Here is a 27,968-nt window from a genome sequence, read left to right as displayed (position 1 = left end):
TTGATCTAAGAGTAATCCCGATAATATTACTCTAATGCTCAGGTCACTACTTAAATTAGATAAGTCTGACTATAAAGGAAAGTCCCCTTTTATAATGGATGCCTAGAAGAGGGATTACATAGTTCATTAGTACGAACTCGATGTCCAGGGTGTTGAGTCATTTATTACATTTTATCGCTAGACATGTGTCAATTAATTACTTATACACGAAAACCACGTTTCAACGAGACCACAAATATACATGTATCAGTCACATATGATACTGACACATCAATCAAATCATATCCAATGTAATAATACATAATCAGACTTTATACATATTAGAGAAGTAGAAGTCTAGAGATCAACAATAAACATAATTAAAAAAAATCCACATAACATTTACGTGGACACAGGAAAGTATACTTACTCTCATATTTCTCCTTAGATCTAATAGAGGAACTATAAAAGAATTGAAAGTATTTTTCTTCTATGACTCCCTCCTCAATACCTTATGACATAAAGGATATTTATAAAATAAACTTTTTTTCTTTTTCATATTTATATTTCTAATCCTTAGAGAACATTATTCGGATTTCTACAAATATCGGCGAACTCTTACAAAAAAAAAAAAAAAAAGGATCTTTGAAGATGTCCAAAACACTAAAACAAATGACTAATACACCTTAAAATAAAGAGACAATTGATCTATATAGCTGTTGTCTTTACTAACAATAATAAGATCTATGTAGTCAATACTTAATCCTTCCATGCATGGATTAGACTTATATAAATTTCCAATGTTTGCCACCTCTCATGCTGAACCTTTTCAACCTGCCGAATAACATGACAACGATGAGCACAAGTTTCCCTTTGCTGCTCCATTTCGCTGAGAACCCAGCCGACACGTCTTTGCAGTGTACGTCCGCCTTCACTTGCCGCTTGCAGCTGTACCCCGTTGTGAACCCAACCGTTCCATATGCACTGCCACAAGTTTGCACTGCGTTATTTTAGGACAGTAGATGACACTAATGCATGATAACAGGTATCCGATTAAATCAGAGGAAGTCCACGAGAGAGAGAGAGAGAGAGAGAGAGAGAGAATAAAAGGGATTCAATGAAACAAGCACTCCAAAAGAGAGCTATGAATAAAAAGAGCTACTCCGTAGAGCTTTATGAGAAAAGCCATGGCCGCTTTTGGCCCGATGTTTTCAGCTGAGACCCTGCGATCCAATCTTGGTGTTGAGTTTGAGCTGCATGATAGAGCAGATAACTGAAGACAGATTCTGCTGAAGTGGCAATCAAAGTTCCACTTCTCTCTCTCTCTCTCTCTCTCTCTCTCAAGGGGAATAAAGTTGTGAAGAAGGCACGTACCTTACAACCTCAACAACAATGTTGAGGACACTGAAGTTTATCGGGTCTTCAGAGATCTGTCTCCTCTCTGTGATGCATGCAATGATGGTAAAAATGGCAATATAAGACAATGGCGAGAAGATCAAACTCAGGCCTTGCTTCTTCCTGCTTCTTTCCCTGCCTTTGAGTAGCTGCTTATCACCTTTTCTAGGAAGAAAACATGTATATGGAGGAATATACCTGTAACACATGCATATTATCAATTCGTTAGCATATTTGTGCGACAAGTGGGATTGGCCAATATGCACTACTGCTGCACGGAAAAATGTGAAAAGAGTGCGCGTGCAATAGAGACTGTGTGTTGGTCCTATCTGTTGGCCATGGGGGTGCTGTTGCATGTGATGTTATTTGAAGATGTCACCTCACGAAGTGGGCCCTACCACATACTGTTGTTTATGCGGAGGTCTCTGTCAACTTATGGTTAAGTTTACTAAAGAAGCCACGAAGAGCGCTGTACGTACATCATCACCACAAACAGCACCAAGATGGCCGGAGCAACAGCAGCGAGGTCAACGATGGTTTCTCCGGCATAGCGTGAGTTCACGCACTGGAAGACGACGCCGACGACCTTCTGATACGTGCTCAGCCCACTCAAGATCTCAGACGTCCACTCCATACAGCAGAACAGTCCGAACTGCACTAGCACAAGCCCAGCCACGGTGAGAGCCAAGTACAGTGAGTGAGAGCCAGGAAGCAAGTGATTGCACTCCATCTCCCCGTAGTTAGTTAGCAGGTAATCATACTCCCGCCGCTTGGTGAGCTTCTTCAACAACCAGATGACCGCCCATAGGCACGAGGCGTACAACGTGTTTCCGACGAGTACCTGCACTGTAAGTATCAATAGGAGGCCGGAGTAAGTCCTGAAGACAACCATGTTCTCATTGGTGGGCACGAAGCCGCAGTTGGCGAAGGTAGAGACGGTGATGAAGATGGAGAACAGGGACGCGTTGATACCCTTTCTCTCAAGCACAGCTCCGGCTTCCGGGACAAGTCTCAGGTAAACAAGGATGAGTAAGAAACCAACCACATGGCCTACTAAGAGATACCCCAACACCACGAAGAACAGGTGCTTTCTAGAGCTAAATTTCAAGTCCGAGCTCCGTCTTTGATCAGAGAGAGTAGCGAGTTCCGTGCCGGCTGCATCCAGTGCAGAATCCCTCATCTGGGAGTTGATCTTGGTGAAGTGAACACTAAGCATGGAGATGAACACCTCTCCCCCGATCACCATAAGAAGAGTCAGTACTGCGAGCTGGTAGTTGGAGAACACCTCCATCTCCATGGTGTCCATGCTTGAGACCGTGTTGGCCGACACGGACATGAAGAGCAGGTCGACGTTGGTGGGCCTACTCGTCGCGTCTCTCGTAGGCAGTAGCTTGAGGAGGAGGAAGCCGGTGATAGAGGAAGAGAGGAAGTAAAAGAATTGGATCCAGAAGGGGTTAACCTGAGAGAGAAGATGGATGAGGCTGTTCCGATGGAAAGTAATATCCATGACGGTCGATGGAGGTGGCATAAGAAAGATATGTTGTTGGATTATAATTTGGATTTACTCATCAGGGTGGAAGGTATATCTATCTATATATAGGCACAGAAAAGTGCAGATGTACTAAATTCGCCACTGTGGATCTGCATGTTAGATCTCATTGCAAGTGTGATCAAGAAACACATGTCAATTAGCAGAAATTATTCAATATATCAATGGCAAATATCAATAAAACTATTATGGAAACTAAGTTACACAAAAATGCTAATGATAACTAAAGAACACAGAGAACCCTTGCGAAACTTGCAATTTCACATCACTGTGATATATATGGAGAGAGAGAGAGAGAGAGAGATCTCATATTTTAAGTTGTAATTATTTCTTCTCACCATACACAATTTGCAATTACTTTGATAGTTCCACAGTAATTTGAGCTTATACTGAATTACTTAACACTGTTCAGACATTCTCATTACTTCAACTCCTTGGCTGAGCTCAAACAACCACTATAAAGACACAAGAAGGGTGAAGATATAAAACTCTCCTTACCCACCTGACAATCAACATTAAACCAACATTACAGTGTGCTTAATAAGTGATGTACAGAAGTTAACTTATATCATGTTCCAGCCTGATACATACTTTACCAAGGTTGATAAATCCAGACGCTGTAAATTTTCTTGGAGGCGCATCATCATAGTGATACAGGACAGTACTTCAAGCATGATTACAACCCTCAATCATTCGAGCAAGGAAAGAAATAGAGACTAAATTGATACCTTCTCCTGACAACACATGTAAGACTGAAGGAAAAATGATTCTGCAAGTGACACTGGATGAGTGTGAGTGTGACAGTAAGTTTTCATAGCTCTAATAACAAAGCAATTTGATTGAAATATGGTGGCAGGAGTATGATGAAGGAGATACCAAAATCTTTGATAATAAGTCCTCACTCAAGTTTTAGAAGGGAGATTCAGCAATGTTGTCACCAAAATACAGCAATGTTGACACATCTCTCTCTCTCTCTCTCTCATATAAAGGCATCTGAGCTAGGATGTGCAACACTTGATGCCCTGCATCGTAAGCACTTAGATTTTCAGAGAGGCCTAAACTGTGAGGCTATAAGCCTCACTATCCACAAATACCAGAAGTGCCCTTCCCATTGAAGCTGAAGTGCCTCTCCCACTGAAGAGATGATGGTATTGTTTTCATAGCAAGGTTCGCCGTACCGTACCGTACCGGCGTTTCGACCCGCGCTCGGTACGGTACGGTACGGGTGTACCGACCGGTATACCGAGGTGTACCGAGCGGTACACCCGGGTGTGCCGAGCACTGTAGCAGTGCTACAGTGCTACAGTACTGCTACAGTACCGGAACGGTAAGAGGCGGTCCGCGTACCGAAAGCCTATCGGACCGGTACGTACCGCCCGTACCGGGCGGTACTGTTCGGTACGGCAAACCATGTTTCATAGATTTGATTTCTGCAAACAACTTTATAGTAGTACTGCTGCTAAATTTGCTATAGATGATACTGTGCATTTGCACGGACCAGGAAGCTATATTATGCTCCTATTATATTTTTTTAATATTAAAAATAAAAATTAAATAATAATAGATTAAATTCACCAAGTGTGTCTTTCAATGTTGTTTAGAAAGTCTTTATCTAATCTACAGATTTAAAAATTATGACAATATCGATATATAAGGAGAACTAAACTCACATTTTTTTCTATTCTTATTCTTTATAAAAAATAGTATTAGCAATGAATTAGGATTAAAAAAGATGAGAGAAGATATATGATCTTTTAATGATATCGTGTGACTAAAGAGAGATGAGAAAAGTTCCATAATCTATCAATAACATCACGTCATATATCAGATCATATCGTGTTGAGTCCTAGAAGGTTTTATCTATTTATAGGTGAGAATAAAAAGTCTGATAAGTAATTAGGAAAGTTTTTCCTATTAAAATAATCTCTTAAGAAATTCTATTATGATTGGACTTTCTTTCTGCTTAATAACCGTAATCATAATCCAATCATATCTATAATATATATTTCTTTCTATTATAATTGGACTATATAATCTAATATTCTCTCACTTGGCTTATTAATTGATAAAATATAAAAAAATTAAAATAAAAATAAATAAAATAATTTTTATTTAAAAATAATTTTATTTAATTAGATTCTAAAATTTTAAAAAATATTTTATATGTACAAATTTTATAAAATAAGCTAATAAGTCTAATAAACATAATAATATCATATTAAGTTTGACTACTAATATGAGTCATAGCAATTGTATGTCATCAACGTCATACTTCATTCTAGGTACCACAACACTATTAGTACTTCATAATGTAATTCAAAATTATCTATATAATTTATCTTATGAAGACAATCTTGTTATCATATCTAACCATAATATGAAAAAGATAATAAAAATAAATAATTTTAATAAGAATATTAATTATAATGTTCAATTAAACATGTATCGCATATTTAAGATCCATTATCATAACATGCATATTTAAGATCCATTAAATAAATCATTTCTAAGTGTAAAAGATAAGTAACAATTACTATTATTTTCACTTTAAGATGATTCCCTATAATGATGAATATTATATATATTTTTTATTTTCATATTAAAATAAATCTTTATTATTGGACTAAAACCTTTCCTTTTGAACTAAAATCTTATATTCCTTCTTCGTATTATCTCTCTTATTACAAAAGTAGCATTTTACTATTAAAATTTTTATTTTATAAATTTATATAGTATTTATAAACTCGGATGATTTATGTTTCAACTTTCTTTTATTATTATCCACCTTAAGTAGTATCTAAAATATTATGAGTCTTTCCTATTTTAATTTTAATTCTTCCTAAACACATATATTAGTTAGCTAATTTAAGTTTCACTTATCCTTAATTTTATTTTATGAAATTTTAAATGGGTCAAACTAAGAAAAAAATAAAATTAAGAATAAATTATACAAGAAACAACTCAACTATATTCATGCTCACTATTCTTGAGCTTACAGATTCATCAAGCATATTAAGGATATAATCTTAAATTTTTAAAATACCATAAGATTAAATTTTAGTTAATTTTTTAATTTAGATATCAATTAATCACTGGTCAATTATTTAAATTAATCTTTAAATATTTTAGTATACTAGTTATAGACCATAATAAAGCCTAAATATTATTAGCAATTATTATAAAACTAAGTATTTTAGACCTTTTTTAATTATTTATTTTAATTATTTGTTCTATAGAATTTTCAATAGTTAAGTTTGTGATTTTATAAGTAACAAAATATTTATTATAATTTATATCACATAAGCCTATCATCTTAGGTCACTTTGGTAGCTACTAATTAGATAAAACCTAGATGTATAAGTTATAAATAATATTCACCAAAATTTTCTAATATAATTTATGTTGAAATATTTTAATAATAAAATAATAACCATAATAATTATTGAATATTAATCAGCATAATAGAAAAACTCATATAATAACTATAATTATGATAAATCATGTCTGATGTGAAAAATAAATATTATTTTATAATTTTAAACATATGCACGTTAATAATCAAACAAATATCTAAGAACAAGAATTGAAATTTAATTATCACATGGAAGAAAACTATGATTATGCTATTGTTATGTAAAAAATTTTAATATTAGAAATTGAAATCAAATAATAATATATTAAATTTACGATGTGTACTTTTCGATAACATTCAGAGAGCCTTTATTTGATTTATAAATATATCGTCGTCAGATCCGAAAGCTATAATGATGTCGATCTACAAGGAGAACTAAACTCGTATTCTTCTCTCTTCCTATCCTTCACGAGATCGTTATTAACATAGATTATGAACAAAGGAAAGATGAGAAAAGATCTGTGATCTTTTAATAATATCACATGATTAAGGAAAGATGAGAAGATATTTATAATATCTTAATAACGTCACGTATCATATTATATCGTATTGAGTCCTTAGAAGATCTTATCTATTTATAGGCAAGAACAGGAAATCTATGATAAGTAATTAGGAGAATTCATCCTATCAAGGTCATCTCCTAATGAATCCTATTATAATTAATTTTTTCTATTAATCGATAATCCTAATCAAAATTTAATCATATTTGTAATATATCTTATCTAATTAGATAAGATCACATAGTCATGTTGCTCTCTCTAACCTATAGTACTGCCTAACCCAAAGTTTGAAGTAGACTTTGTTTGGTTGTTTGAAGAAGTATTTCCTGATCTCACTTGCCTTCATGTCCACGACAAACCAAGAAAATTAAAAGTCCCTATTTTATTAATCAAGATGCGAAAGAAAGCACCCTCTACAACTCCATCATCCAACAATATTAGGGTCTCCAAGGACAGGCCTTTTTGTTCGACGATTTTGTCTTCCCATATCCTCGCACTCTCCATTAAGAAAAAGCCTCCACTTTTTTAACATTTTCCGAACAATTGCCTGTCCTAATTATTCGTTACAATTGGCATGGCCATTTTCGATCATGAGGATGCTAAAATCATGTAGCATTTGATTCTCATTCTTGCTAAGTTGCTACACGTAGAGATTATTGTGTTCTTGGAGGAACTTATTCCAAACAAAAGATATGGAGGCAAGATACTGATACGATATTATGACCTTATTATGCAGCAACTTATTCCAAACAGAGATATGGAGGCAAGATACTGATACGATAGATACTATGACCTTATTATGCAGTATTCTATATATATGTGTGTGTGAATTTTACCTTTGACAGCCATGAAGTAATTCACGAATGTAAAGAGAATAGCAGAAAAAATTATGACAAATTTGGTGAAATGACTGTTTTAAATGTGTATATCATGATTTCATGCTAAATACAAACAGTATGTATTATCATGTATTCATCTCATTCATAAGTAAGATTGATGTTAGAGAAAGTCCAATCTCTTCAAGCTATTCCAGGAGTATCATAAAATCTTTCATTTTTTTATGACTATTAAACTAAATAAATTCTTTGAAAAAGTATTCAACACCATATTTATTAGGTATTTCATCATATATATTATCATCACAACTTGCCTTGATATAATAACTTTAAACCACTAATTAAATCATCATCATCATCATCATCATATCCTTTAGTTCTCCGGTTATTATGATTCAACATCAAAACTATATGAGACTTAGTGCAATGATGCTTTTGTATTATAATTTACTTCTAGCCTTATGTGCAGTAATACTTTTCGTCTCGAACCCTTTATTATGCGCAGGAGCAAGTTGGCTAAAACAATGATCGTACATTTATGAAATCCATATAGACATGAAAAAAAAAAATGTAAACTAAGAGTGTTAGGATTATATGCAATATGTATCATACAAATCCAGATTGCAATTCGAAATATACATGTCAACATGCACTAGAAAATTGAGTTTACAATGACATCAAACTACAAGCATATGATGTCATAAACACCTCATTAATCATTGGCCACTGTGGTTCTATCATCCCTATTACAACAGATAAAACACTGAAACAAGCACTGAGACTTTACACAGCAGAAGAAAAGCCACGTTAAAAGGAGCACAAGATCACAAGATCAAAGATTAGCATGAGACTTAAAGAACATATCCAGAGCAAAGCAAGAGAAAACATGCTTAAAGCAGGAACACCTTTTTAGTTTGTGGAGAGCATCTAATTATTGGATGCTTCAGGCAAAGCTCGAATGATAGTCGAGTTTGTGGAGAGCAGTATTGGATGCTGCAGAGAAAGCTCACGACCCAGCTGCCACAATTTTAGCTGCTAAGAGTTGCCCTACTAGGGAAAGCACACTAAAGTCAAGTGCATCAGAACAAAGCCAATGAAATCAGTACCTGTTGGGATGCCTTTTGCCTCGTTTATTTAATTGTAGGTCATATAAAGCCCAATTGCTTACGGTGCTCAGCGAATCAAAGTGTGGATTATAGTGTGGTGGGTTCCACTTTGATAAGGAGAAAGAACCTAACCGGTAGTATTTTTAGATTCCTGATCCGAGAGGTTCTTTGGAAGATGAGGAATTCAAATATCTGTGACTTCAAGAATTTTAATCTCTCATGTCAGGTCGCAAAGGAGTAATTATACTGTTATATTTAAGTTCTTATTACTTCAAAATTTTAATCTCTAATGTCAGGTGGCTATCAACTCAAAATATTTAAGTTCTTATTACTTTTAAGTTTGTAGAAGCTTTTCAAAAATGTGATGGGACCAAATGTTCAAAATATTTTGTGCTTCCTATTTAAGTTCAAAATATTTAACAGTTCTTTTGTGCTTCCCAAATGTTATATGCTGTTGTGTCCTTATCACAACTTTGAGAACATGTTGGTATCAGGTGATGTGACCAATGCCTCAACTTTGCTGTCAGGTAATGAACATCCTATTGAAAAATGAAAATAAATATGAGTCTTAAGCCTGGAAAATAGAAAAAAAAATTCCTGAGAATAATTTGTGAAAAACGTATATAAGGTACTTCGTGTATTTAAATTAAATTCCTCTTTTTTTTACACATAAATAATTTTTTTGAAAGGATAGAAGAGAGATCAATTCTTATAAGTCTAGAAAGCCAGAATTATGACGCATATTCTCGGCTCCTATAGTATTGAAAAATATAATTCTATTATATAGTAGTCATGGTGATAAGATAGACATATAATATAAATTAGATGACCAACATTCTTTAGTGCTAGGAGTCACGTTGACGGGCTTTGATCACTATTCTAGAGATAATGTCATATGAAACATAGAATTTTAACTCAAGCATACCGAGGTGTTATGTCGCATCAAATATTTTGTGTAAAGATTATATGAACAAAAAGATCGAGATGTTGTCGTGACATGATATCTCATACTGTTCCCTCATAATTAAGTGATCTTACTCTTTTATTTCAATCCTTAATAATACGTAATCTTTATCTGGCTTATAAAAATAACCTAGCAGTCCTTACTCATATAAATCATTATCATACTGCATGGATTTCCAATAATTGTCACCTTTGCTACCTCAGTGCTTTAGCAGTACTTACTTCCCTTTACATCTCTGCAATTCTTATCCTTAAGCCCCCACCACAAAGCTCAATTATCGCCCTCTTTAGACTGGCCAAAGCACCAGATAAAAAGGAGGCTGAGGTGCTGCGTTAAATAGCCTGCACCACAGAATGTCGAGCACAAAAGCCTGTGTCGGAGGCCGAGAACGCACTCCCATTCTTCCACCAATTAAGTGCTCTCTCCTTTAGGTGATCATGCCGAGGTCAAATGTTTCCGTAGCCTTACCTTCTCTTTTGGTTTCCGAAGTAATCGCCACTCGGACATTATTCCATCACAGCATGATCTCTGAAGAAAGATAAACATGAGAGAAGAAATAGGGAGGAGTGATTGATTGAATGGTGGTGGGAGTATGCCTGATGGAGGACACTCATCACACAGTTACATTTTTTTTTTCTCTTCACAATTATAATTTCTTCAAATATATATTTCTCCACACACTTAGTACAATAAACCTGCAATTCTTAGGGATTAGAGGGTATATTTTAAGGGTTACATTTTAAAGGTTATGTACCTTAATATATCGTAAGTATGACATAACAAATTAAGTATATTTTTTAACAACAAGACCTTCACATGAAAAGAACAATCTAGAGAATCGATAATAAAAATACAAATCTAGAAAATAATAAACTTAAGATCTACATAATTTCATTCCTTACTTATTTCCATGAAGAAAAACTAATGTTTATACCCAAGAATAAACTCCTCTTGAATTAGCTCAAACTCGAGGTTATCTATCCTTATATACCCTCTTATGTGATTCTTCAATAATTCTCACTTTCTATAGTAGAAATTTATAAGAAAGAAATCCTAAGATGAATTTTTTTCATGAAAATATTAAATTTTTAGGTATTTAAAGTTGAGACCACATATATTATCCCTCTCCAAATCCTATAATAGATATAATTGGATTGATGTAAGACTGAAATCAACATGTCTAATAGACATAATTGGATTTGAACTTACAGCCTGTTTTGAAAAAGACCCATATATACTTCAACATAAGAAAAAAAGAAGAGGAAAATAATTCATCTCCTTTCAATAAGGAAAAGGATTCCTTCTGTCCAAAGTTTTGATTGTCATCTCTAAAATGTTTGCTGCAACGACGTTCATCAACAAAAGACATTGCTATTGTGCCTCATAACAAACAAGAACAAATGCTCAAACATCTTGCATCAACAATATTCATACTTCAAGTGGATGCATGGCTCCATTTTTTCTCCTAGAGTATGATGTTTCAGTGCAGAGGAGATGGAACTTTCCTAGTTTTTACCTTGTGTGACAGTTCAGGCTGCCTTTACCATCTTTCAAGCATAATGATGCACGAGAAGTTGTTTTCTGCTGAGGAGTGCTCCTGCCATGGGTATGGAGGAAAAGGTCCCTGTGAAGAAGATGGAGGTGGAGTCAGTTGCCAACATGAAATGAGCATGTTTTTCTTCACTCTCAAAACCAAACAAGAATGTAAATTCTCTATGATAACAATGACTGCCAAATCTAAGAAAACTTCAGAAGATGTTCTCAGAGAGTGAGAGATAGTGCCCATTGATCAACCCATGCAACATAAGATTTGGTGTTTTTAGGGAGCTATAGCAGTGGTCCAAACACTCCATAGGATTGTACGCTTACCAGCTTATGGAGTTGGCAAGCTCTCCAAAGGGCCATTTGTTGGATCTTGTCAGAGCTTGATGGTCTGACCATAACTAGCCCATTTTGTGGCAGGTATGTATGATGAAGTATATTATTGGCCAAAATCCATGCACGAGTCTCATACCAATAGAGAGGCTACAGTGACGATCAATGTACGTTGTCTTACCTCTATAGTCAAAGAAGTAATTTCCGATAATTTAGTATGCCAATTCTCGACATTAACTCAAGCCCTCAATCCTTCTGTCGTGTACCAAATTGTGGCACATATCATCACTCATCATCTGCATTTAGCAAGGTGGCTAGCACGACCTCTTAACACCTGCAAGAAATCTTCTTCGAAAGGCAGATTAAGCATTTCAACATTTATTGGTCTAAGACCCGGGAGAGGAGGGATGACTCCATCAAGCAGTTCTCCATTTGCCACTTGATATAAATCTAGTCTTCCTTCATTAGAAAAGCAACAAGGTCGGTGAGTTATTAAAGCTCAATGATTGAACAAGATTCCTCTTGGAGATCAAATTGTATTATAATGCTCGTAATGATGAACATTTATTATTTAAGATGCTCAGACCTTAGATACAGCAACTAAATAATGGAGACACATATAGGAGCGATGAGGAAACGACTGATTTCTTGTTCCCATAAGAGATCATTGATCTATAGAGCTGAACAGATGTGAATCAGTAACTCAGACACATGAAAACAACTTCAAGCCTAAAATAAACTCTAATTATCGTTTTAAATAAACAAATGATTAGTCAAAGCATGTGCATCACATTAAACAAAAAAAGGAAGTACATAGACTAAATAAGAGTCAATTAACATCAATTAGTTCAGTCATTGGACTGATAGAATGGAGAAGTATGTTTGAATAATCTCACCAATGCAATATTGCTGAGTGCTGCAACTCCACCGTTGCAACTATTACAGATTAGTCAAATGCAATTGCATTGAAGACCGCATGCAAAGTATAAATTTTGAACAGAAGGAATATTAAGTCAAAATTGCATTAAATGACCTCAAGTTTCTAAATTTCTAAACAAGAGACGTTTGTGTCAGAACTGCATCCATTGACTTCAAGTTCTATTATGGATAAAGATATATGCATAAAGACCTAAACCAATAGAAATAATGCTTTATGACATATTCGAGAGGCTTGTTTTTACAAACATAAAATATTCCTTGAGAAAAATCATGCAAAGTCAGCGAGACTTCTTTAGAAACTCATGCTTTAGTAGGATCATTGTAGTGTAACTGGAATGCTGCTTAACACTGTAAAAAAATATTACATTAACTTGTGAGATCTGAAATGCATAAAAAAAAATATAAACGATGTTTTCTTTTGTCCATCGAAGAAGATATTAATCCTTTTAGAACTATTACTTTCAGTGGCTAGTGCATCCTGTTGTACCTAATGCCAGGAACTGGTATTGGTAGACGTCAACAAATCCCTACTATTCCCACAACCAATGCGCTGGAAGCTCCACATGACTTGCTAAATCTCACACTTGGGAATTAGTAAACTAGCACTATATCATAATGTCTATGCTGAAACATACTAACTAATCTTTTCTCATCAGAGGAGAGTAGTAATAGTAACATCTAAGAATACGTCTCACATCCCTATGCCATCAGCATAAAATTTGACCAGATAAACCGCTTATCTGAGGTTATGGTGGACACATCTGCTTCACGAAGCTACTAATCATGCTATCAAACAAAAAACACATCCAAGCTGGTTGTTTCTGCAGTTGAAATCATGTAGCAAAACTTCAACAAGCAGTGCATGAAGATTGCACAAACATCTTCAGCAGGAATCAACTATAGTCAAACCACACAAGATTATGTTGAAACAAACCTCAGCAGAAGTGCTATTTAGCTCAAGTGTGCCTTCTTTCGAGAAAACCACAAAAGTTTGTCAGAGCCTAAATTATTAAATATGAAGTGCTGCTTGAGTTGAACTAGCATCAATGAGCTTGATCCATAAGTAAACGAAGCAATAAATAAGAAATGGATGTGAACATTAAGCAAGTGAGAGTATTAAACTGATCACTTAACTCCTTTAAATCATCATGGAACCACCCTCCATCTCATCTCAAACCACCACCAAACAACCAAGGTGTATTGTTCCTTGAGCACTTCCATGGATTCCGAGAAGCCCAACAAGATCATGGAGATTGTTAGGCTCCAACAGATGGTAAAGAAGTGGAAGAAGCTTGCTGTTGCACCAAAAAGCAATAGCAAGGGCATCAAGTTCCTGAAGAGGACCCTCTCCTTTTCGGACACTTCATCAGCATTTTCTGGGGACATCCCAAAGGGACATCTAGCCATCTGTGTTGGAGAGGAGATGCAGAGATTTGTGATCCCAATGGACTATTTGGGTCATGAAGCTTTCAGAATCTTGCTTGGAGAAGCAGAAAAGGAGTTCGGCTTCCAGCAGGAAGGCGTCCTCAGGATTCCATGTGAGGCGTCTGTGTTTGAGAGCATATTGAAGGTGATCGAGAAGAACAAGGAAGGACCCCGCTATTGTTCTTCAAAAGCTGAGGTTGCCAAGTACCATCAACCACCAAAACCAGTGTGCAGATAGATAGCTAATGGCTAGAGATGATTCTTCTCCCCCCCAAAAAAATTCTCTTTTCCCTCCTACCTTTTTCGAAGAGCAAATGCCTAGTGCTTTGAGGTGTATGCAAAATACTAGTAGCAAAAGCAATAGCAGTTGGAAAATTTTCTAAGGATGAACTATACTTGATTGCTTTATGCTGCATGCTTATGTTCGCATCATTCCTTCCTGCTTCTTATGACAGAAAATCAGTCAATTAAATAGGAATTTTTTTCTTTATAGGTTGTTAAACAACATATCTAAGTCTGAGTAAATATCAGAAGCAACTCATCTAATGAAAACACTAGTGCAACGATGGACCAAATTTCCTAGGCCAAGTAGCATCTGCATATGGATGGATCTATTCTTTCTGTTCATTCTATTGAGTCCACTGATATTTTATTGTCATTAAATCAAGGATTTTTGGACTTGATACTTTATTGAACAATGTAGCATATGTGATTTCTACTAACTGTTCATTTGAGCAACATTCATGCTATTTTCAGAAGAAGGGTACAGAGCCATCAAGATCTGTACTAATACTCTACCAGAGTCTCATCCATTGGTTTTCAAATCAATGTACAGAGTCCAATCCATTAGTTATTAGGTCAGTATATAACCTCTTAGTATTGTAATTCTTTGATGCAGCATTTTCTTGAATAAATCATTTTGCACAGGTCTTCATTTGACTACATCAAAACTGATCCTTCAAAAAAGGTGGGATTTTCTGGATTCAGAATCTATATAAGAAAACCTTCGTTAGCAAATATTCAAATAGTGAAAAACAGTTTAGACTTGCCTCCTGTAGTCAAATTAAGAAGCCTGAAGTCATGTTTTTCTTACACAAGTCAACCAAATTTTACTACAATGAACCTTCAAGTCAACTAGTAAGACTCATTTTCATAACCTATCCTATTGAGAATTGGTATAGCTGGAATATTAGATTGTGCTACTATTACAGACTTATACTTTAGGACAAATTATTCAGTAATATAGCATTATCCCTACAAGTCCTGAATTCATAAGTTCTATGTAAAAGACAGCTTTAAATCATCTCCTTGAATCAGGCTTTAAACCTGATCTATATAAGTCTTGAATGTGTAAGTTCTATATACCAAATCAGGCTTATAGACAGATTTAAACCTAACCCACCTCTCAATCAACTTCCAGATGAAATTTTGGCATTGTTCAGCCATTAGCAGAGTATCCAATGCATGATAAACAACAAAGAGCAGGCCAGAAGCACATCACACATTTTGAACTCACCCGATTGTAAAGCTTACAACAACTGATTTTCTTCTAAATAATTGAAGGACAAACTCTATTTTCAAAAATCTTACTACTGAGATAACGTTAAGACAAAAACGTCAAGGAAACCAGTTAAATCATCACTGAACACATTCATCAGGTGAAAAAGGCTCTGAACATACGATACAGATGAGTATTACAACTCATGATCGGATATACCAAAAAGCAACAGAAAATTGCATTGTCAGAAAACTAGTTCTCGATGTTCTCAGACAAAAGCCAGAGCTTTTTGCAACAGGACTTTCGCTGGATAACAACACGTTGGGGATCAGATCACTCGGTTACGATCTTGCTGATATCAGGTCTTCCAAGACGCATAAAGATTGAGAAAAAGAGAAACAAATCATTCACCCTAATCAAATGATACAAAGCAAAATGAGACACCAAGAAAATTACTCGACAATGCCACTAATTGTAGAGATTATACATACAGATTACTCGAACAATAATCACTAAGAAGATGATTTAAATCGATAGCTGACCAATTAGGACAAGAATTTAAGTGATAGAAGTAGAAACCACACAGATAACCAATGGATTCTTACTGCATCTCGCGAATCCCGAGCGTTAACCCCACGGAAAAGGAAGCCGACAGGTCCAACTATTTTAATGGGGAAGGAATCGTCTCTTATCGCGAGTAGAACTATCCTTGCGGATTAGCAACAGAAGGCGAAACGGAAAGTTGGGCTCGGCCCGGCCCAATTATTCGCGTCCAAACCGGACCGGATCTGATCATACGCTGGCTTTGGACTATGCAGTGCTCAATTCGAAGCCCAAGCCTATCGTAGCACGGCTGGCCAACGACGCCACGTGGCAATTCCTCTCCCCTTCTCGAGACTCACTGGACGATTCCGCTTGAATGCCGATCATTGATGGCCTTTAATGGCAGGTGCTTTCTCGAGATCAAAGCTCGAATAATCCCAGAGATGGCGAGCCATCTGCCCACGAGGGTGAAGAGGAAAGATGTCGAGATGGTTTGTCACCACCCCTCGGATTCCTCACCGTTCTCCAAGACTAAGAAGACCAGAAGCCTGGTAAGAGCGAGCCTCCTATTCCTATGGGTTCGATTCCATATGTTTGTGATGCTGAACTGTCTCTCATCGTTTAGAGCTCTTCTTCACTGTTTAGCTTCGTTTCTTGTGATGATTTATCGAAAGTATCATGTAGTTTGGAAGGAATAGCTCTGTTGGAAGCATATATCTTATTGTTGTCCAAGAAAAGGGAAAAGGATACTGTGTTCTATATCCCCAATCTAAGAACAATAACTATATAACACTATCATCGTTGAATTCGAAAGTTCATCAGTTTGATTTTGCGAAGCACGTTTGCTGCAAGGATGGGGAACTTGCGGTGTTCGTCAAAGAAAAGACTGCAACTGTGCAGGAACCAGAGCCAATGGAGTGTGAAGAAGTCAAAGGAGAGCTGATGAATGCCGAACACGAGAGAGAGCGAGAAGGAAGACCAAGCGGCGTCGGAGATCGCGGATTTCACCAGCTGCAGGAACAGTCGAAAGCACCAGACCCTCCACCAAACACAGCAGCTTCCCTGTTGTGGTCAGGTCGTAGTGAAGAAGCTCTGCTCTGCATGAGCTTTCTGTTCTTACAGTGTCAACTCATTTTCATATTTCTGTGACAGGGTTCTTTTGAGGAATGGCTCATCGAACAGTCGAGAAGAAGACAGCATCTCTGTAGCAGACATATGTGAAGCAGATGCATCGTTAGGAAATGAGAACCAGTTGTGTGGTTTAAGATACAGAAGAAAAGGAAAGATGGCGGCCATGAGAATGGTGCCTCTGCGCGTGGAGCAGCACATACTTGTCTCCACTTTTGTTGCAGCAGCATGGGCAGCATTAAGGAGCCTGACGGAGAGCGTACGTGGCGACCAGTGTCGTCCTCGTGTCACGTAGACCGACCGGAAGAACGAGGAGACCACGATGTGCTGTTCTTTGGAACAGTTTTTGCTTTCGTTTTTGGAAACCTGGAAATATTTTTTTCGTGTTTTGCTGCCATGTCATGTGTTGTGGGAATGCCACTCCCTCCCACGTATTTTGTGAGCTTACTGCCGCAACATTCTGTTTCTTGTTTCGAGAACATGGAAAGCTGAAACGATTCCTGCTGCGCAAGAAACCGGCAACGCATTAAATGGAAATATTACGACTTCGCTGTACACATCGAGGCGCGAGCGAGCAAGCGACGCTTCTCTCTCTCACTCTCTCACTCTCACTCTCACTCACTCACTCGAAGGTAAAACGAAACTTTTGGATTCCCATGTTGGTTTTCCTTGCCTCTGCGCAGTCGATATGTCCACCGATGGTTTCCAGTTCTAAAAATGGTAGCTTACGCGACAATGCTTTGGTATCTGACAATGCTTTAGCTTTACGATTTTTCTCCGCAGTAAGAAAAAAGTTGTCTTCCTATGTGCAAATGTTGCTAGCGATTAGGGTTTGTGATTTTGGTTGGGGGTTAAAGTTCATATCTTTAAGTAATTAGAGAAGTAGGAAACGCAGGACACATTTGAGTATCTGATCATTGCGAGGATTCCTTCATTTCTTTACCAAGAATATTCTCTTCCAGATCCATGCGACTCCCTCTTTTTCTTTTTTATCTAAGCCTAAACTTTTTCCTTCTTTTTTGATCGTTTTAGGCAAAACAGCTAACTTTAGATTCTGATAAAAGATGCTCTTTATTTCTTTCAATTTCGGTTACTTTTTTGGCTTGCTATTGCCAATATTTTGAGAGAAGTTGAAGAAACTATATTTTTTGGTGAGCTTAATTATGTGGCTTTAGGTCTTTTGATGATGTAATGTAGATGGCAAGAGCAACAACAGCATTGATGTAATGGTGCCGTGAGTATTTGTTCGTCATTATATACCAATTATTCAAACTTCTTTAAGGTGCTTATCAACTTGCATCAAATTGTTCTTACCTTATACATATAACTGCTTTTAATAGCAATGTTTGGATTATTTGTAGAAAGCTTTTGTTTTGTGTACCCATTCCACTTAGACACTAAGCACCTCTGTGGGCTGATAATTGGTAGAAGAGTAATCCGAGTATGAATATGAGTTTTTTTGCTCAATATAGCTGATAATCAACTTGATTGCATGATTTATGGTAACATTTAGGCTAGGTTAATATGACAAGTTATATTCTTATGTTTGGCATATATGTTATCCTGTCCCTGGTATTGGTTGGTATCGGTTTCTTGTTTCAGTTTCAGAGGTCAGTTGTTTATAAACTTGTTGTAGCTTCACTTAAGTGGAAGTCAAGAACATGGCCTTACAACACTTTGCAGTCTATAACAGAATTTGCACTTCTAAATTCTGACAGCAGAGTCTGTTGCTTTTTCGCTGTTTCGCACAAATCACAATTGCTTGAAAGATGTCATGGTCTTATTTATGAATTTTCAGATCCAATTTAGATGCAATCCCATCTAGGTGTTGCTGCCACCAAAGTTAACAGGAAGCACACTAGATTCCTGCGAGAATTAACTATGACACATCAGAAGTCACTGGATGTTTCTACCACAAGTGATGTTGCTGTGGATACTCCACCAACTGAAAATGCTTCGAAACGGTTGGTGCTTTATAATCCAGAAACTAGTAAACCAGGTCAAGTTGCTGTTGCAATACTTGATGCAACTGAAAATGAGCATACATCCTTCAAGAGTTTTTTGGCATCAAATCCTTCTAGTAGGGTTTTGCCGTCTGTTGGAGCATTCACAATCCAGTGTGCTGCATGCCTCAAGTGGAGGCTTATTCTGACAAAAGAGAAGTACGAAGAAATACGTGAAAATATACTACAAGAACCTTTTGTATGTGACCGAGCTCGTGATTGGCGTTCTTGTTGGGCTGATGGCCCATATTCAGCCCATGTGGGTTTTATCAGCCCACAGCCCACACCCCCTCTTAACCTAACCCTAATTAAGATTAGGGGGGTGTGGTGGCTACGTTTTAGATGCAGATTAAAACTATAAAAAGGCAGCAACGAGGCAGATCTTTGGAGCCACGAGATTCCAAAGAGAAGAAGGAGAACAAGGCAGAAAATGAAGAGAAAGAAAAGGAAGAAGACAAGGACAACGCAGAGAGACTGTTCTCAATCATCTAGCAGTGTTCTCATCTCAGGTTAGATCAAATCTACAGTAGGCTCTTGCTGTGATTACTTGGGAGGTTTTAGATATTGTGGGCAGTGACGTGATCCTTGTATCCCAATTATTCTCTTGTGGTTGTTGCTAGGGTTTTGGGCAAGAGATTGAGATTTGTACATTCATTATTCTCATAGTGGATTATCTCTAGTTTGCCCCGTGGATTTTACCCTTCACATTGAAGGGGTTTTCCATATATATCTTGGTGTTCTGTTTGATTGTGTTTCTATTTTATTTCGCTGCGTATTTTGGTCTTCTAGTATTTGTTCCTATACAAAGGTTATTCCTGTTTATATCCCCATCAACTGGTATCAGAGCCAGGTTTTGGTGATTTAATTTTTGTATTTGAACATGGAGGCCAGTAATATTTCTCGCATGATTAGTTTGAATGGAAATAATTGGATGATATGGAAACCAAGAATGGAAGATCTCTTGTATTGCAAAGATTTATATGGACCTTTGCAGAGGGATAGTGCAAAACCTACAACTATGACAGATGATGAGTGGAAGAGGTTAGATCGAAAAACAATTAGGTTTATTAGACAATGGCTTGATGATAGTGTCTTTCACCATGTTTCTACTGAAATTTCTGCATATTCTCTTTGGAAAAAATTAGAAAGTCTCTATGAAAGAAAAACAGCTGGCAACAAAGCTTTTTTGATCAGAAAACTTGTGAACCTAAAATATAGAGAGGGTGCTTCTATTGCTGAGCATTTGAATGAAATGCAGAGTATTACTAACCAGTTATCCTCTATGAAAATGTCTCTTGATGATGAGTTGCAGGCATTGTTACTTCTCAGTTCATTACCAGAAAGTTGGGAGACACTGGTGGTTTCCCTCAGTAATTCTGCACCAGATGGTATTGTCACTATAAGTCAAGTAACAAGCAGTTTATTGAATGAGGAGTTGAGAAGAAAGAGTTCAGCAACATCTCAGAATGATTCACAGGCATTTATCTCAGAGAATAGAGGAAGGTCAAAGTCTAGAAGCAGTTCACGTATGGGTAGGAGCAAGTCAAGATCAAGAAAAGATATTGTTTGCTATAACTGTGGTGAGAAAGGACATTACAAGAACCAATGTAAGCAACCTAAGAAGAACAAGAAAAAGGGAAAAGAAGTGGAGTCTACAGAGTTAAAGGATAATACTACAGCTACAGTGCAGGGTGGTGATTATTTGATTTTGTCTCCTTCTGATGATATTTTTTCTTGTGTGTGTCAGGATCTTGAGTAGGTGATTGACACAGGTGCTTCTTATCATGCTACACCTCGGAGAGAGTTTTTTGCTACATACAGGTCTGGAAACTTTGGTGTTGTCAAGATGGGAAACTATGGCACAGCAGACATCATTGGCATGGGTGATATCCATTTAAAGACCAACCTTGGCTGCAAGTTGGTACTTAAGGATGTGAGGCATGTGGTTGACTTGAGGCTGAATTTAATTTCAGTTGGAAGACTAAATGATGAAGAGTATGAAAGCAGATTTCACATAGGGCAATGGAAGCTCAGTAAGGGTTCTCTTGTTATAGCTAGTGGAAAGAAATGTCATACTTTGTACAGGTTGCAGGCTAAAGCTTATGGTAAGCAGTTAAATACTACAGAGAAAGACTTCAGTATGGAGTTGTGGCATAGGCGATTGGGACACATGAGCGAGAAGGGGATGTAAGCTCTTTCCAAAAGAGAGGTATTACCAGATCTCAGAGGTATACATCTGAACCCTTGTATTGATTGTTTGGCTGGTAAACAACATAGAGTTTCATTTGCTAGTGCTGCTTTGTCTAGAAAAATGCATGCCTTAGACCATGTTTATACAGATGTATGTGGTCCTTTGAGGACAAAAACTCCTGGTGGATCTGTTGATGTTCTTGGTATAAGGCTTTGAGGACTGCAGTTGATGTGATCAACTTATCACCATGTACAGCCCTAGATGGTGATGTTGCAGAGCATGTGTGGTCAGGGAAAGATGTTTCCTACAGGCATTTGAGAGTGTTTGGTTGTCGCGCATTTGCACATATTCCAAACAATGAGAGGTCCAAGCTGGATGGTAAGTCTAAAGAATGTATTTTTCTTGGTTACTCACATGATCAGTTTGGTTACAGGCTTTGGGATCCAGAAAAGCAGAAGGTGTTCAAGAGCAGAGATGTGGTCTTCTTTGAGGATCAAACCTTTGAAGATTTGAAGAAGAAGGCACCAGCCAAGACTTCTGTAGAAGGATTAGCAGATTGTGACCCAATTATTCCTCCAGTATATCAGGGTGATGGGGAAGATGTGCAGGAAAATAGTGTAGAGCCTGATGTTGATTTACCTACAGGACATGTTGAGCAAGAAGAAGTAGGAGAGCAAGTTCCCGTAGAACCTCAGTTGAGAAGATCTTCTAGACAACGTCAACCTTCCAGAAGATATTCTACAGATGAGTATGTGATACTTACTGATACAGGTGAACCAGAGAGTTACCAGGAAGCAGTTGAGAGTGAGCAGAAAGAGAAGTGGTTAATTGCTATGCAGGAAGAGATGGATGCTCTTCAGAAGAACCACACTTATGATTTGGTGCTGCTACCAAATGGAATGAAGGCCTTGAAGAACAAGTGGGTTTTTAGGTTGAAGACTCAAGAATATTGTTCTCAACCAAAGTACAAAGCTAGATTGGTTGTGAAAGGCTTTGGTCAAAAGAAAGGTATTGACTTTGAAGAGATATTTTCTCCTGTTGTTAAAATATCTTCTATTCGTGTTGCTCTTGGTATTGCTGCTAGCCAGGACTTGGAGGTTGAGCAGTTAGATGTGAAGACAGCTTTCCTTCATGGTGATTTGGAGGAGGAAATTTATATGGAGCAACCAGAAGGCTTCAAAGTCAAAGGTAAAGATAATTTTGTCTGTAAGTTGAAGAAGAGCTTGTATGGGCTAAAGCAAGCTCCAAGACAGTGGTATAGAAAGTTTTATTCATTTATGACAGAAAATGGATACAAAAGAACGGCTTCAGATCATTGTGTGTACATCAAATGGTTTGGTGAGGATTTTATTATTCTCTTACTTTATGTTGATGACATGCTTATTCTTGGGAAAGATATGTCTAAAATTGACAGGTTGAAGAAGGAACTGAGTGAGTCTTTTGCAATGAAGGACATAGGGCCAGCAAAGCAAATACTAGGCATGTAGATTTCTCGTGACAGGAAAAACAAGAAGATTTGGTTGTCACAGGAGAAATACATCGAGAAGGTATTGGAAAGATTTAGTATGAGCAATGCTAAGCCAGTTGGTTCTTGTGCTCAGAATAGAGTCCGTCAAGTGATGAGGAGAAGGAGAAAATGCAAAAGGTTCCTTATGCTTCAGCAGTTGGAAGTTTAATGTATGCAATGGTATGTATGAGGCCAGACATCGCATATGCAGTGGGTGTTACTAGCAGATTTCTTGCAAATCCAGGCAAAGAGCACTGGGCAGCAGTGAAGTGGATTTTTAGATATCTCAGAGGGAGCTCTAAGGTTTGTTTAAGCTTTGGAGGTGGACCACCTGTGTTAACAGGTTACACAGATGCAGATATGACAAGAGATATAGATACGAGGAAGTCTACTTCAGGTTATGTACTTACTTTTGTATGGGGAGCTGTGTCATGGCAATCCAGGTTACAAAGGTGTATTGCTCTCTCTACCACAGAAGCAGAATATATTGCTGCTACAGAGGTATGCAAAGAAATGTTATGGATGAAAGAATTCTTACAAGAATTGGGGCTGAAACAGAAAAATTATGTGGTGCATTGTGACAGCCAAAGTGCCATCAATTTGTGTAAGAACCCAATGTTTCATTCCAAGTCAAAGCATATAGATGTCAGATACCACTGGATTCGAAATGTATTTGAAGAGAAGCAGTTGCAGCTTCAGAAAATTCATACAGATGACAACGGAGCAGACATGTTGACGAAGACCTTACCAAAAGAAAGACAGGAGATATGCCGACAGCTGGTCGGCATGGCTTCACATTGAGGAATCATGGGACAGCCTCCCTTATGGGCTGAAGGGGGAGGTTGTTGGGCTGATGGCTCATATTCAGCCCATGTGGGCTTTATCAGCCCACACCCCCTCTTAACCTAACCCTAATTAAGATTAGGGGGGTGTGGTGGCTGCGTTTTAGATGCAGATTAAAACTATAAAAATGCAGCAACGAGGCAGATCTTTGGAGCCACGAGATTCCAAAGAGAAGAAGGAGAATAAGGCAGAAAAGGAAGAGAAAGAAAGGGAAGAAGACAAGGACAACGCAGAGAGACTGTTCTCAATCATCTAGCAGTGTTCTCATCTCAGGTTAGATCAAATCTACAGTAGGCTCTTGCTGTGATTACTTGGGAGGTTTTAGATATTGTGGGCAGTGACGTGATCCTTGTATCCCAGTTATTCTCTTGTGGTTGTTGCTAGGGTTTTGGGCAAGAGATTGAGATTTGTACATTCATTATTCTCATAGTGGATTATCTCTAGTTTGCCCCGTGGTTTTTACCCTTCACATTGAAAGGGTTTTCCACGTATATCTTGGTGTTCTGTTTGATTGTGTTTCCATTTTATTCCGCTGCGTATTTTGGTCTTCTAGTATTTGTTCCTATACAAAGGTTATTCCTGTTTATATCCCCATCAGTTCTGATGTATCCTGTGATGATCCCACTGATATTTCTCAAGATGGAAGTAGGCTTTGGGCAATTGATAAGCCTAACATTGCACAACCTCCTCCTGGCTGGGAAAGATTGCTTAGGATCCGGAGTGAAGGAAGCACCAGATTTGCAGACATGTATTTTTATTCCTGTTTCCATCATACTTTCACAATTAGCTGGTTTCACCTCTCCATAAATCGAGTTGATAATTTTTTTTTTCCTTCATTTTTTGTTATAACCTACCTCTTGATGACTGTAAGCTGCAACTGACCAACAGGACAACTGTGTGTATCCTTGTCAAGGATACAACCGGCTGAGCTTTTGGCCTGAAGCTGATTATGTTGCAAGTCCAAAATCCTGGTTATTTGAAATTTTGTTTTAATGCCTGATTAATTAGAAGTGAAGAATTATAGCATGCAGACTGTACAGGGAGACTTGACAAAGTATGAACAATGAAACCGTATGATATGTTAAACTGTGCTTCTTTTAGTTATTTATTGCTGACCCATTCCATTTTATATGTTTTTGGTTCCTTACCTTCAAATTACTGGAAAACACCATTACCTTTTTTGGTTCTCCTTTATTTTTGAGATAAATTTGGTGAAACTAGAGATTAATGGGAGAGCCTTAATTCTACAGTGAGATTGTTTCCTTGCAATCTGGGTGACCAAGATTCAACACAAGGAAACGAATTATCTGCTTGCAGGGCTAAAATTATGTACATCAACATTTCCTAGATCTCGCAATTGTAGGCGTGTTGAACACTGGGCTACCTTTTTTATTTTGTATATAAGGTTTATGGCTAGACATATTTATCCACAATATATATGTTCTTCATTCTCTGTAGCTGTGGTATAGGATTTTGGTTTATGCAGGTGAGGTTTATTTCATAACAACAGCTGTGGGTTACTCTTGGCTTTTTCTTTTAGTAATCAAAATTTTCAAATCTGCTTACCTATTTCTTGGAGTAATCAAAATTTTATGTTGGTGGTTTTTCTGTTGAACCATTACCTCAATAGGTAACTTCCTGTCAATGAACATGATCAACCTATTTCAATTCAAATATTGGTTTCTATTTTAATGAAGTCAAACTATGAAAGATCTACTTGATCTGCTTCATGATAGCTTGGACCATCAACGTTCTTTTTAAGAATATCAAACCTATAAAGTCTTGTTGACGAAAGTCCACATCATAAGGGAAATTTGCATTGTGTGATCAAAGCAAAGAAAGCTTTTCATATATCTGAATAATTTGAGTTCTTTTTACATCTTAAATCTGTATCTAATCATTTTTTTGGTAATTTTAGATATTATGTTGCACCATCTGGGAAGAGACTCCGCTCAATGGTTGAAGTGGAGAAGTATGTCTTCTTTTTTTCCATAGCACATTATTAATTAGAAACTTTACTTTTCTGGATGCTAATGTCTAAAGTTGAACATATAGGAAAATATTAAATGTATTTGTTTTTGCAGGTACTTAGTGGAACATTCAGAGTATGTCAGAGATGGGGTGAATCTATCTCAATTTTCATTTATAATCCCGAAGCCTCTTCAGGAAAACTATGTTAGGAAACGCCCTGCTCGTCTCACTAGTACTGACAATGCTGAAAGCATTGAAGAATAAGTTATGTTAATCGAATGCAGCCATTATGCTCAAATGCTTATTTTGGAAGCCATGGAGGATGATTGCATGCTACACCTTTTACAAACCATGTCATCTATAACCTTATAATTATATCCATGATATTCTCGTTAAGTCAGTTGGTGGAAACTAACTCAAATATAAAGTACATGTTTTTTGACATTCTTTTTTTTATTTTATGATGCATCTTGGATCAATATGTTGTAAAATTCTATGCATCCGTAGTTCAGACAGCTAACAAACAACAATCCAAAATTTTCTTAAATTTTATCATTTTTGCTGACTTTACCCGGTGAAGTTAATTCCATTGTTCTCATTGATGTTTGCTATGGTCACATTGTTTTATCTATGACAAATCCTTTCCCCTGCATTTTCTACATCAAAAGAAAATCCGCTGATATTTCATCTGGAATGTGCCACACTGTTTACATACTGCCCATCTTTTTGCTGAATTAGTAGATGTGTTTGCTTTTGCTTTACAATTCACCCATTCAGGTTATAAGGAGTCATTTGCATCATAGACCTGAAGCTCAAAAATCTTTGTGACAATTTTCTACCTTGTCTCTGGTGTCCTATTTTTTTCCCAATTCAAATGTCATGCTTGCAAACTATTTTTTGTTTTGGTATGTGTGGTACATATGTAGCCATTTTCTTAACATGATGACCTCTCTGAAACCTCATGCTGTGTTTTCTGTGTCGATCCCTTTTCTATAATACACCATTGATAGTGTTTACGATAAGGCATGTTTTGTTTCATCTTTTTATCATCTGCTGTCTGATGCTAAAACCACGATCTCCGGTGGTGATTTCTCAAAACTGTTTTACACATTTCAAAGGCCTGTATCATTTATAGTCTTGTCTGCTTCATCTCTTAGTATTGTGCTCAATACGCTTCATGAATAGGGAGAGAAGAACTGAATGTACATATTCATGCAGCTAATCCCTCGTCATGGGCTGGTCCTCCTACTTACGCCGGACTGCAGAATGGCGAGCCTGGTGTGACCACTCATCCAGAATCTCCAACTCATCTTCCACTCATCCATCTGCGGCATGCAAAGAAGAAACCAATCATCTCATTTTACAAACAAAACTGCTGCCGCTCGGGTCCTTCAAACTTGCAGGAATTCAAGGAAGAAGACCGTCAGCCAACTGGGAGCTCTTCTACATTTGAGCTTTGAGATCGTAGCAATAATTTGATGCCATATGCAGGTTTTGATGATATACCGGCATAGAAAATGAGTGATCAAAGTAAAGGCAACTGTAACTTTTACCTCTCGTATTTATGCCTGCTGCATGTTGGCCCTCAGTAGTTAAATCGATGTCCTTAGTAGACGAATTAATAGTACTACGTGATGCTTTGAGATGTTGTGTGCTTAGAATTTATCGTTGATCGCCTGTTAGGGGTCCTGCAGCAGTTCTACTTGCTTGGCTTCTGAGATCAGTGGTCCGTAGATGTCCTGCGGGTCCGACACACGGACGGCCAATGCGAAGGCGATCTTCCCTGGTTGGTGACTCAGCTGACACTGTTTTCACGTGAGTTAAACACAGAAAGTAAAAGGATTTAATGGGGCTGTAATGTTCGTAGTTAAATATCATTAAAATGGAAATAGGGATGAAATAAGATGTTTTTTTTCTCTTTTTCCAAGACAATGACCGAGTAACAAATAATAATCATTAAAAAAAGGTAATCAAAATTGAATCAACAATAAGTTAAATCTCAAAGTCATTATTTGAATCTATCGATCAACTAGTCGAATCTACAGTTTTAAGTTTTTTTCCATAAATAAAGCATAAATATCTATTATATGAAAAATATATATTAATATTATTAAAAATTATAGCATAATGAAAATTAATTATCCAGATGAAGTCAACATGCTAAAGAGTTAGAGAGAGTATGTAAAAGACATAAATACTACCGTGATAAATTCATATTTTGTAATAAATAAAAAACTAAGAATATTTTTTAAATGATCTAATTAGTGAACCAAACCCAAATCTCGGTTTTCGATCGGAGAACAA

General features: G+C 37.0%; 4 protein-coding genes and 1 long non-coding RNA gene across 10 annotated transcripts; 3 read left to right on the top strand and 2 right to left on the bottom strand.

Moving 5' to 3' along the window:
• Positions 1-608: 608 nt before the first annotated feature.
• On the bottom strand, positions 609-2,968 carry LOC103995992 (sodium transporter HKT1). 3 transcript variants are annotated; one of them, XM_018824492.2, is made up of 5 exons: positions 2,347-2,968; positions 1,854-2,220; positions 1,354-1,572; positions 1,142-1,232; positions 609-963 (listed from the first exon to the last, which is right to left on the bottom strand). In XM_018824492.2, the coding sequence occupies exons 1-5, from the start codon at positions 2,900-2,902 to the stop codon at positions 739-741; spliced, it is 1,458 nt and encodes a 485-aa protein (XP_018680037.1). In that variant the 5' UTR covers positions 2,903-2,968; the 3' UTR covers positions 609-738. The 3 variants fall into 3 exon arrangements, with proteins under 3 accessions (XP_018680037.1, XP_009415055.1, XP_009415063.1); XM_009416780.3 differs by having other exon boundaries at positions 1,854-2,960; XM_009416788.3 differs by lacking the exon at positions 1,142-1,232 and having other exon boundaries at positions 625-963; positions 1,854-2,950.
• Positions 2,969-10,997: 8,029 nt separating this feature from the next.
• LOC108952287 (uncharacterized) lies at positions 10,998-16,133 on the bottom strand. Of its 2 annotated transcripts, none has more exons than XR_001977048.2 (3): positions 16,084-16,133; positions 11,798-12,296; positions 10,998-11,365 (listed from the first exon to the last, which is right to left on the bottom strand). It is a non-coding gene; the product is annotated as an uncharacterized LOC108952287 (long non-coding RNA). The 2 variants fall into 2 exon arrangements; XR_010481744.1 differs by having other exon boundaries at positions 16,070-16,120.
• Positions 13,720-14,341, top strand: LOC103996004 (auxin-induced protein 6B-like). Its single transcript, XM_065093461.1, has one exon. The coding sequence runs from the start codon at positions 13,775-13,777 to the stop codon at positions 14,216-14,218; it is 444 nt and encodes a 147-aa protein (XP_064949533.1). The 5' UTR covers positions 13,720-13,774; the 3' UTR covers positions 14,219-14,341.
• A 279-nt stretch (positions 16,134-16,412) lies between the features above and the next one.
• On the top strand, positions 16,413-17,531 carry LOC135598107 (uncharacterized). 3 transcript variants are annotated; one of them, XM_065091638.1, is made up of 3 exons: positions 16,413-16,572; positions 16,922-17,096; positions 17,174-17,531. In XM_065091638.1, the coding sequence occupies exons 1-3, from the start codon at positions 16,465-16,467 to the stop codon at positions 17,182-17,184; spliced, it is 294 nt and encodes a 97-aa protein (XP_064947710.1). In that variant the 5' UTR covers positions 16,413-16,464; the 3' UTR covers positions 17,185-17,531. The 3 variants fall into 3 exon arrangements, with proteins under 3 accessions (XP_064947710.1, XP_064947709.1, XP_064947707.1); XM_065091637.1 differs by having other exon boundaries at positions 16,874-17,096; XM_065091635.1 differs by having other exon boundaries at positions 16,859-17,096.
• Positions 17,532-18,682: 1,151 nt separating this feature from the next.
• On the top strand, positions 18,683-26,426 carry LOC103997716 (methyl-CpG-binding domain-containing protein 2-like). The gene is made up of 4 exons (XM_065091634.1): positions 18,683-19,376; positions 24,291-24,441; positions 25,612-25,665; positions 25,778-26,426. Exons 1-4 carry the CDS (start codon positions 18,959-18,961, stop codon positions 25,926-25,928), a joined length of 774 nt encoding a protein of 257 aa, XP_064947706.1. The 5' UTR covers positions 18,683-18,958; the 3' UTR covers positions 25,929-26,426.
• Positions 26,427-27,968: the final 1,542 nt, after the last annotated feature.

The sequence above is a fragment of the Musa acuminata genome, chromosome BXJ2-1 (genome assembly GCF_036884655.1).
Source record: "Musa acuminata AAA Group cultivar baxijiao chromosome BXJ2-1, Cavendish_Baxijiao_AAA, whole genome shotgun sequence".
Classification (NCBI taxonomy): Eukaryota; Viridiplantae; Streptophyta; class Magnoliopsida; order Zingiberales; family Musaceae; genus Musa; species Musa acuminata.
The sequence above is the reverse complement of the archived record's forward strand: the minus strand, read 5'-3'. Positions and strand labels throughout refer to the sequence as shown.

What these genes read in the sequence shown, in the direction of transcription:
- LOC135598107 (XM_065091635.1), top strand. Translation starts at nt 16,465, where the DNA reads ATGGCGAGCCATCTGCCCACGAGGGTGAAGAGGAAAGATGTCGAGATG. An exon ending in CTAAGAAGACCAGAAGCCTG is followed by an intron (nt 16,573 to 16,858) that starts GTAAGAGCGAGC and finishes GATTTTGCGAAG; the next exon opens with CACGTTTGCTGCAAGGATGG.
- LOC103995992 (XM_009416780.3), bottom strand. Translation starts at nt 2,902, where the DNA reads ATGCCACCTCCATCGACCGTCATGGATATTACTTTCCATCGGAACAGC. An exon ending in GTGCTGTTTGTGGTGATGAT is followed by an intron (nt 1,573 to 1,853) that starts GTACGTACAGCG and finishes CATGTGTTACAG; the next exon opens with GTATATTCCTCCATATACAT. An exon ending in ATTGTTGTTGAGGTTGTAAG is followed by an intron (nt 1,233 to 1,353) that starts GTACGTGCCTTC and finishes TCTATCATGCAG; the next exon opens with CTCAAACTCAACACCAAGAT.
- LOC103996004 (XM_065093461.1), top strand. Translation starts at nt 13,775, where the DNA reads ATGGATTCCGAGAAGCCCAACAAGATCATGGAGATTGTTAGGCTCCAA.
- LOC103997716 (XM_065091634.1), top strand. Translation starts at nt 18,959, where the DNA reads ATGCAATCCCATCTAGGTGTTGCTGCCACCAAAGTTAACAGGAAGCAC. An exon ending in AGCACCAGATTTGCAGACAT is followed by an intron (nt 24,442 to 25,611) that starts GTATTTTTATTC and finishes TGGTAATTTTAG; the next exon opens with ATATTATGTTGCACCATCTG. An exon ending in TCAATGGTTGAAGTGGAGAA is followed by an intron (nt 25,666 to 25,777) that starts GTATGTCTTCTT and finishes TTGTTTTTGCAG; the next exon opens with GTACTTAGTGGAACATTCAG.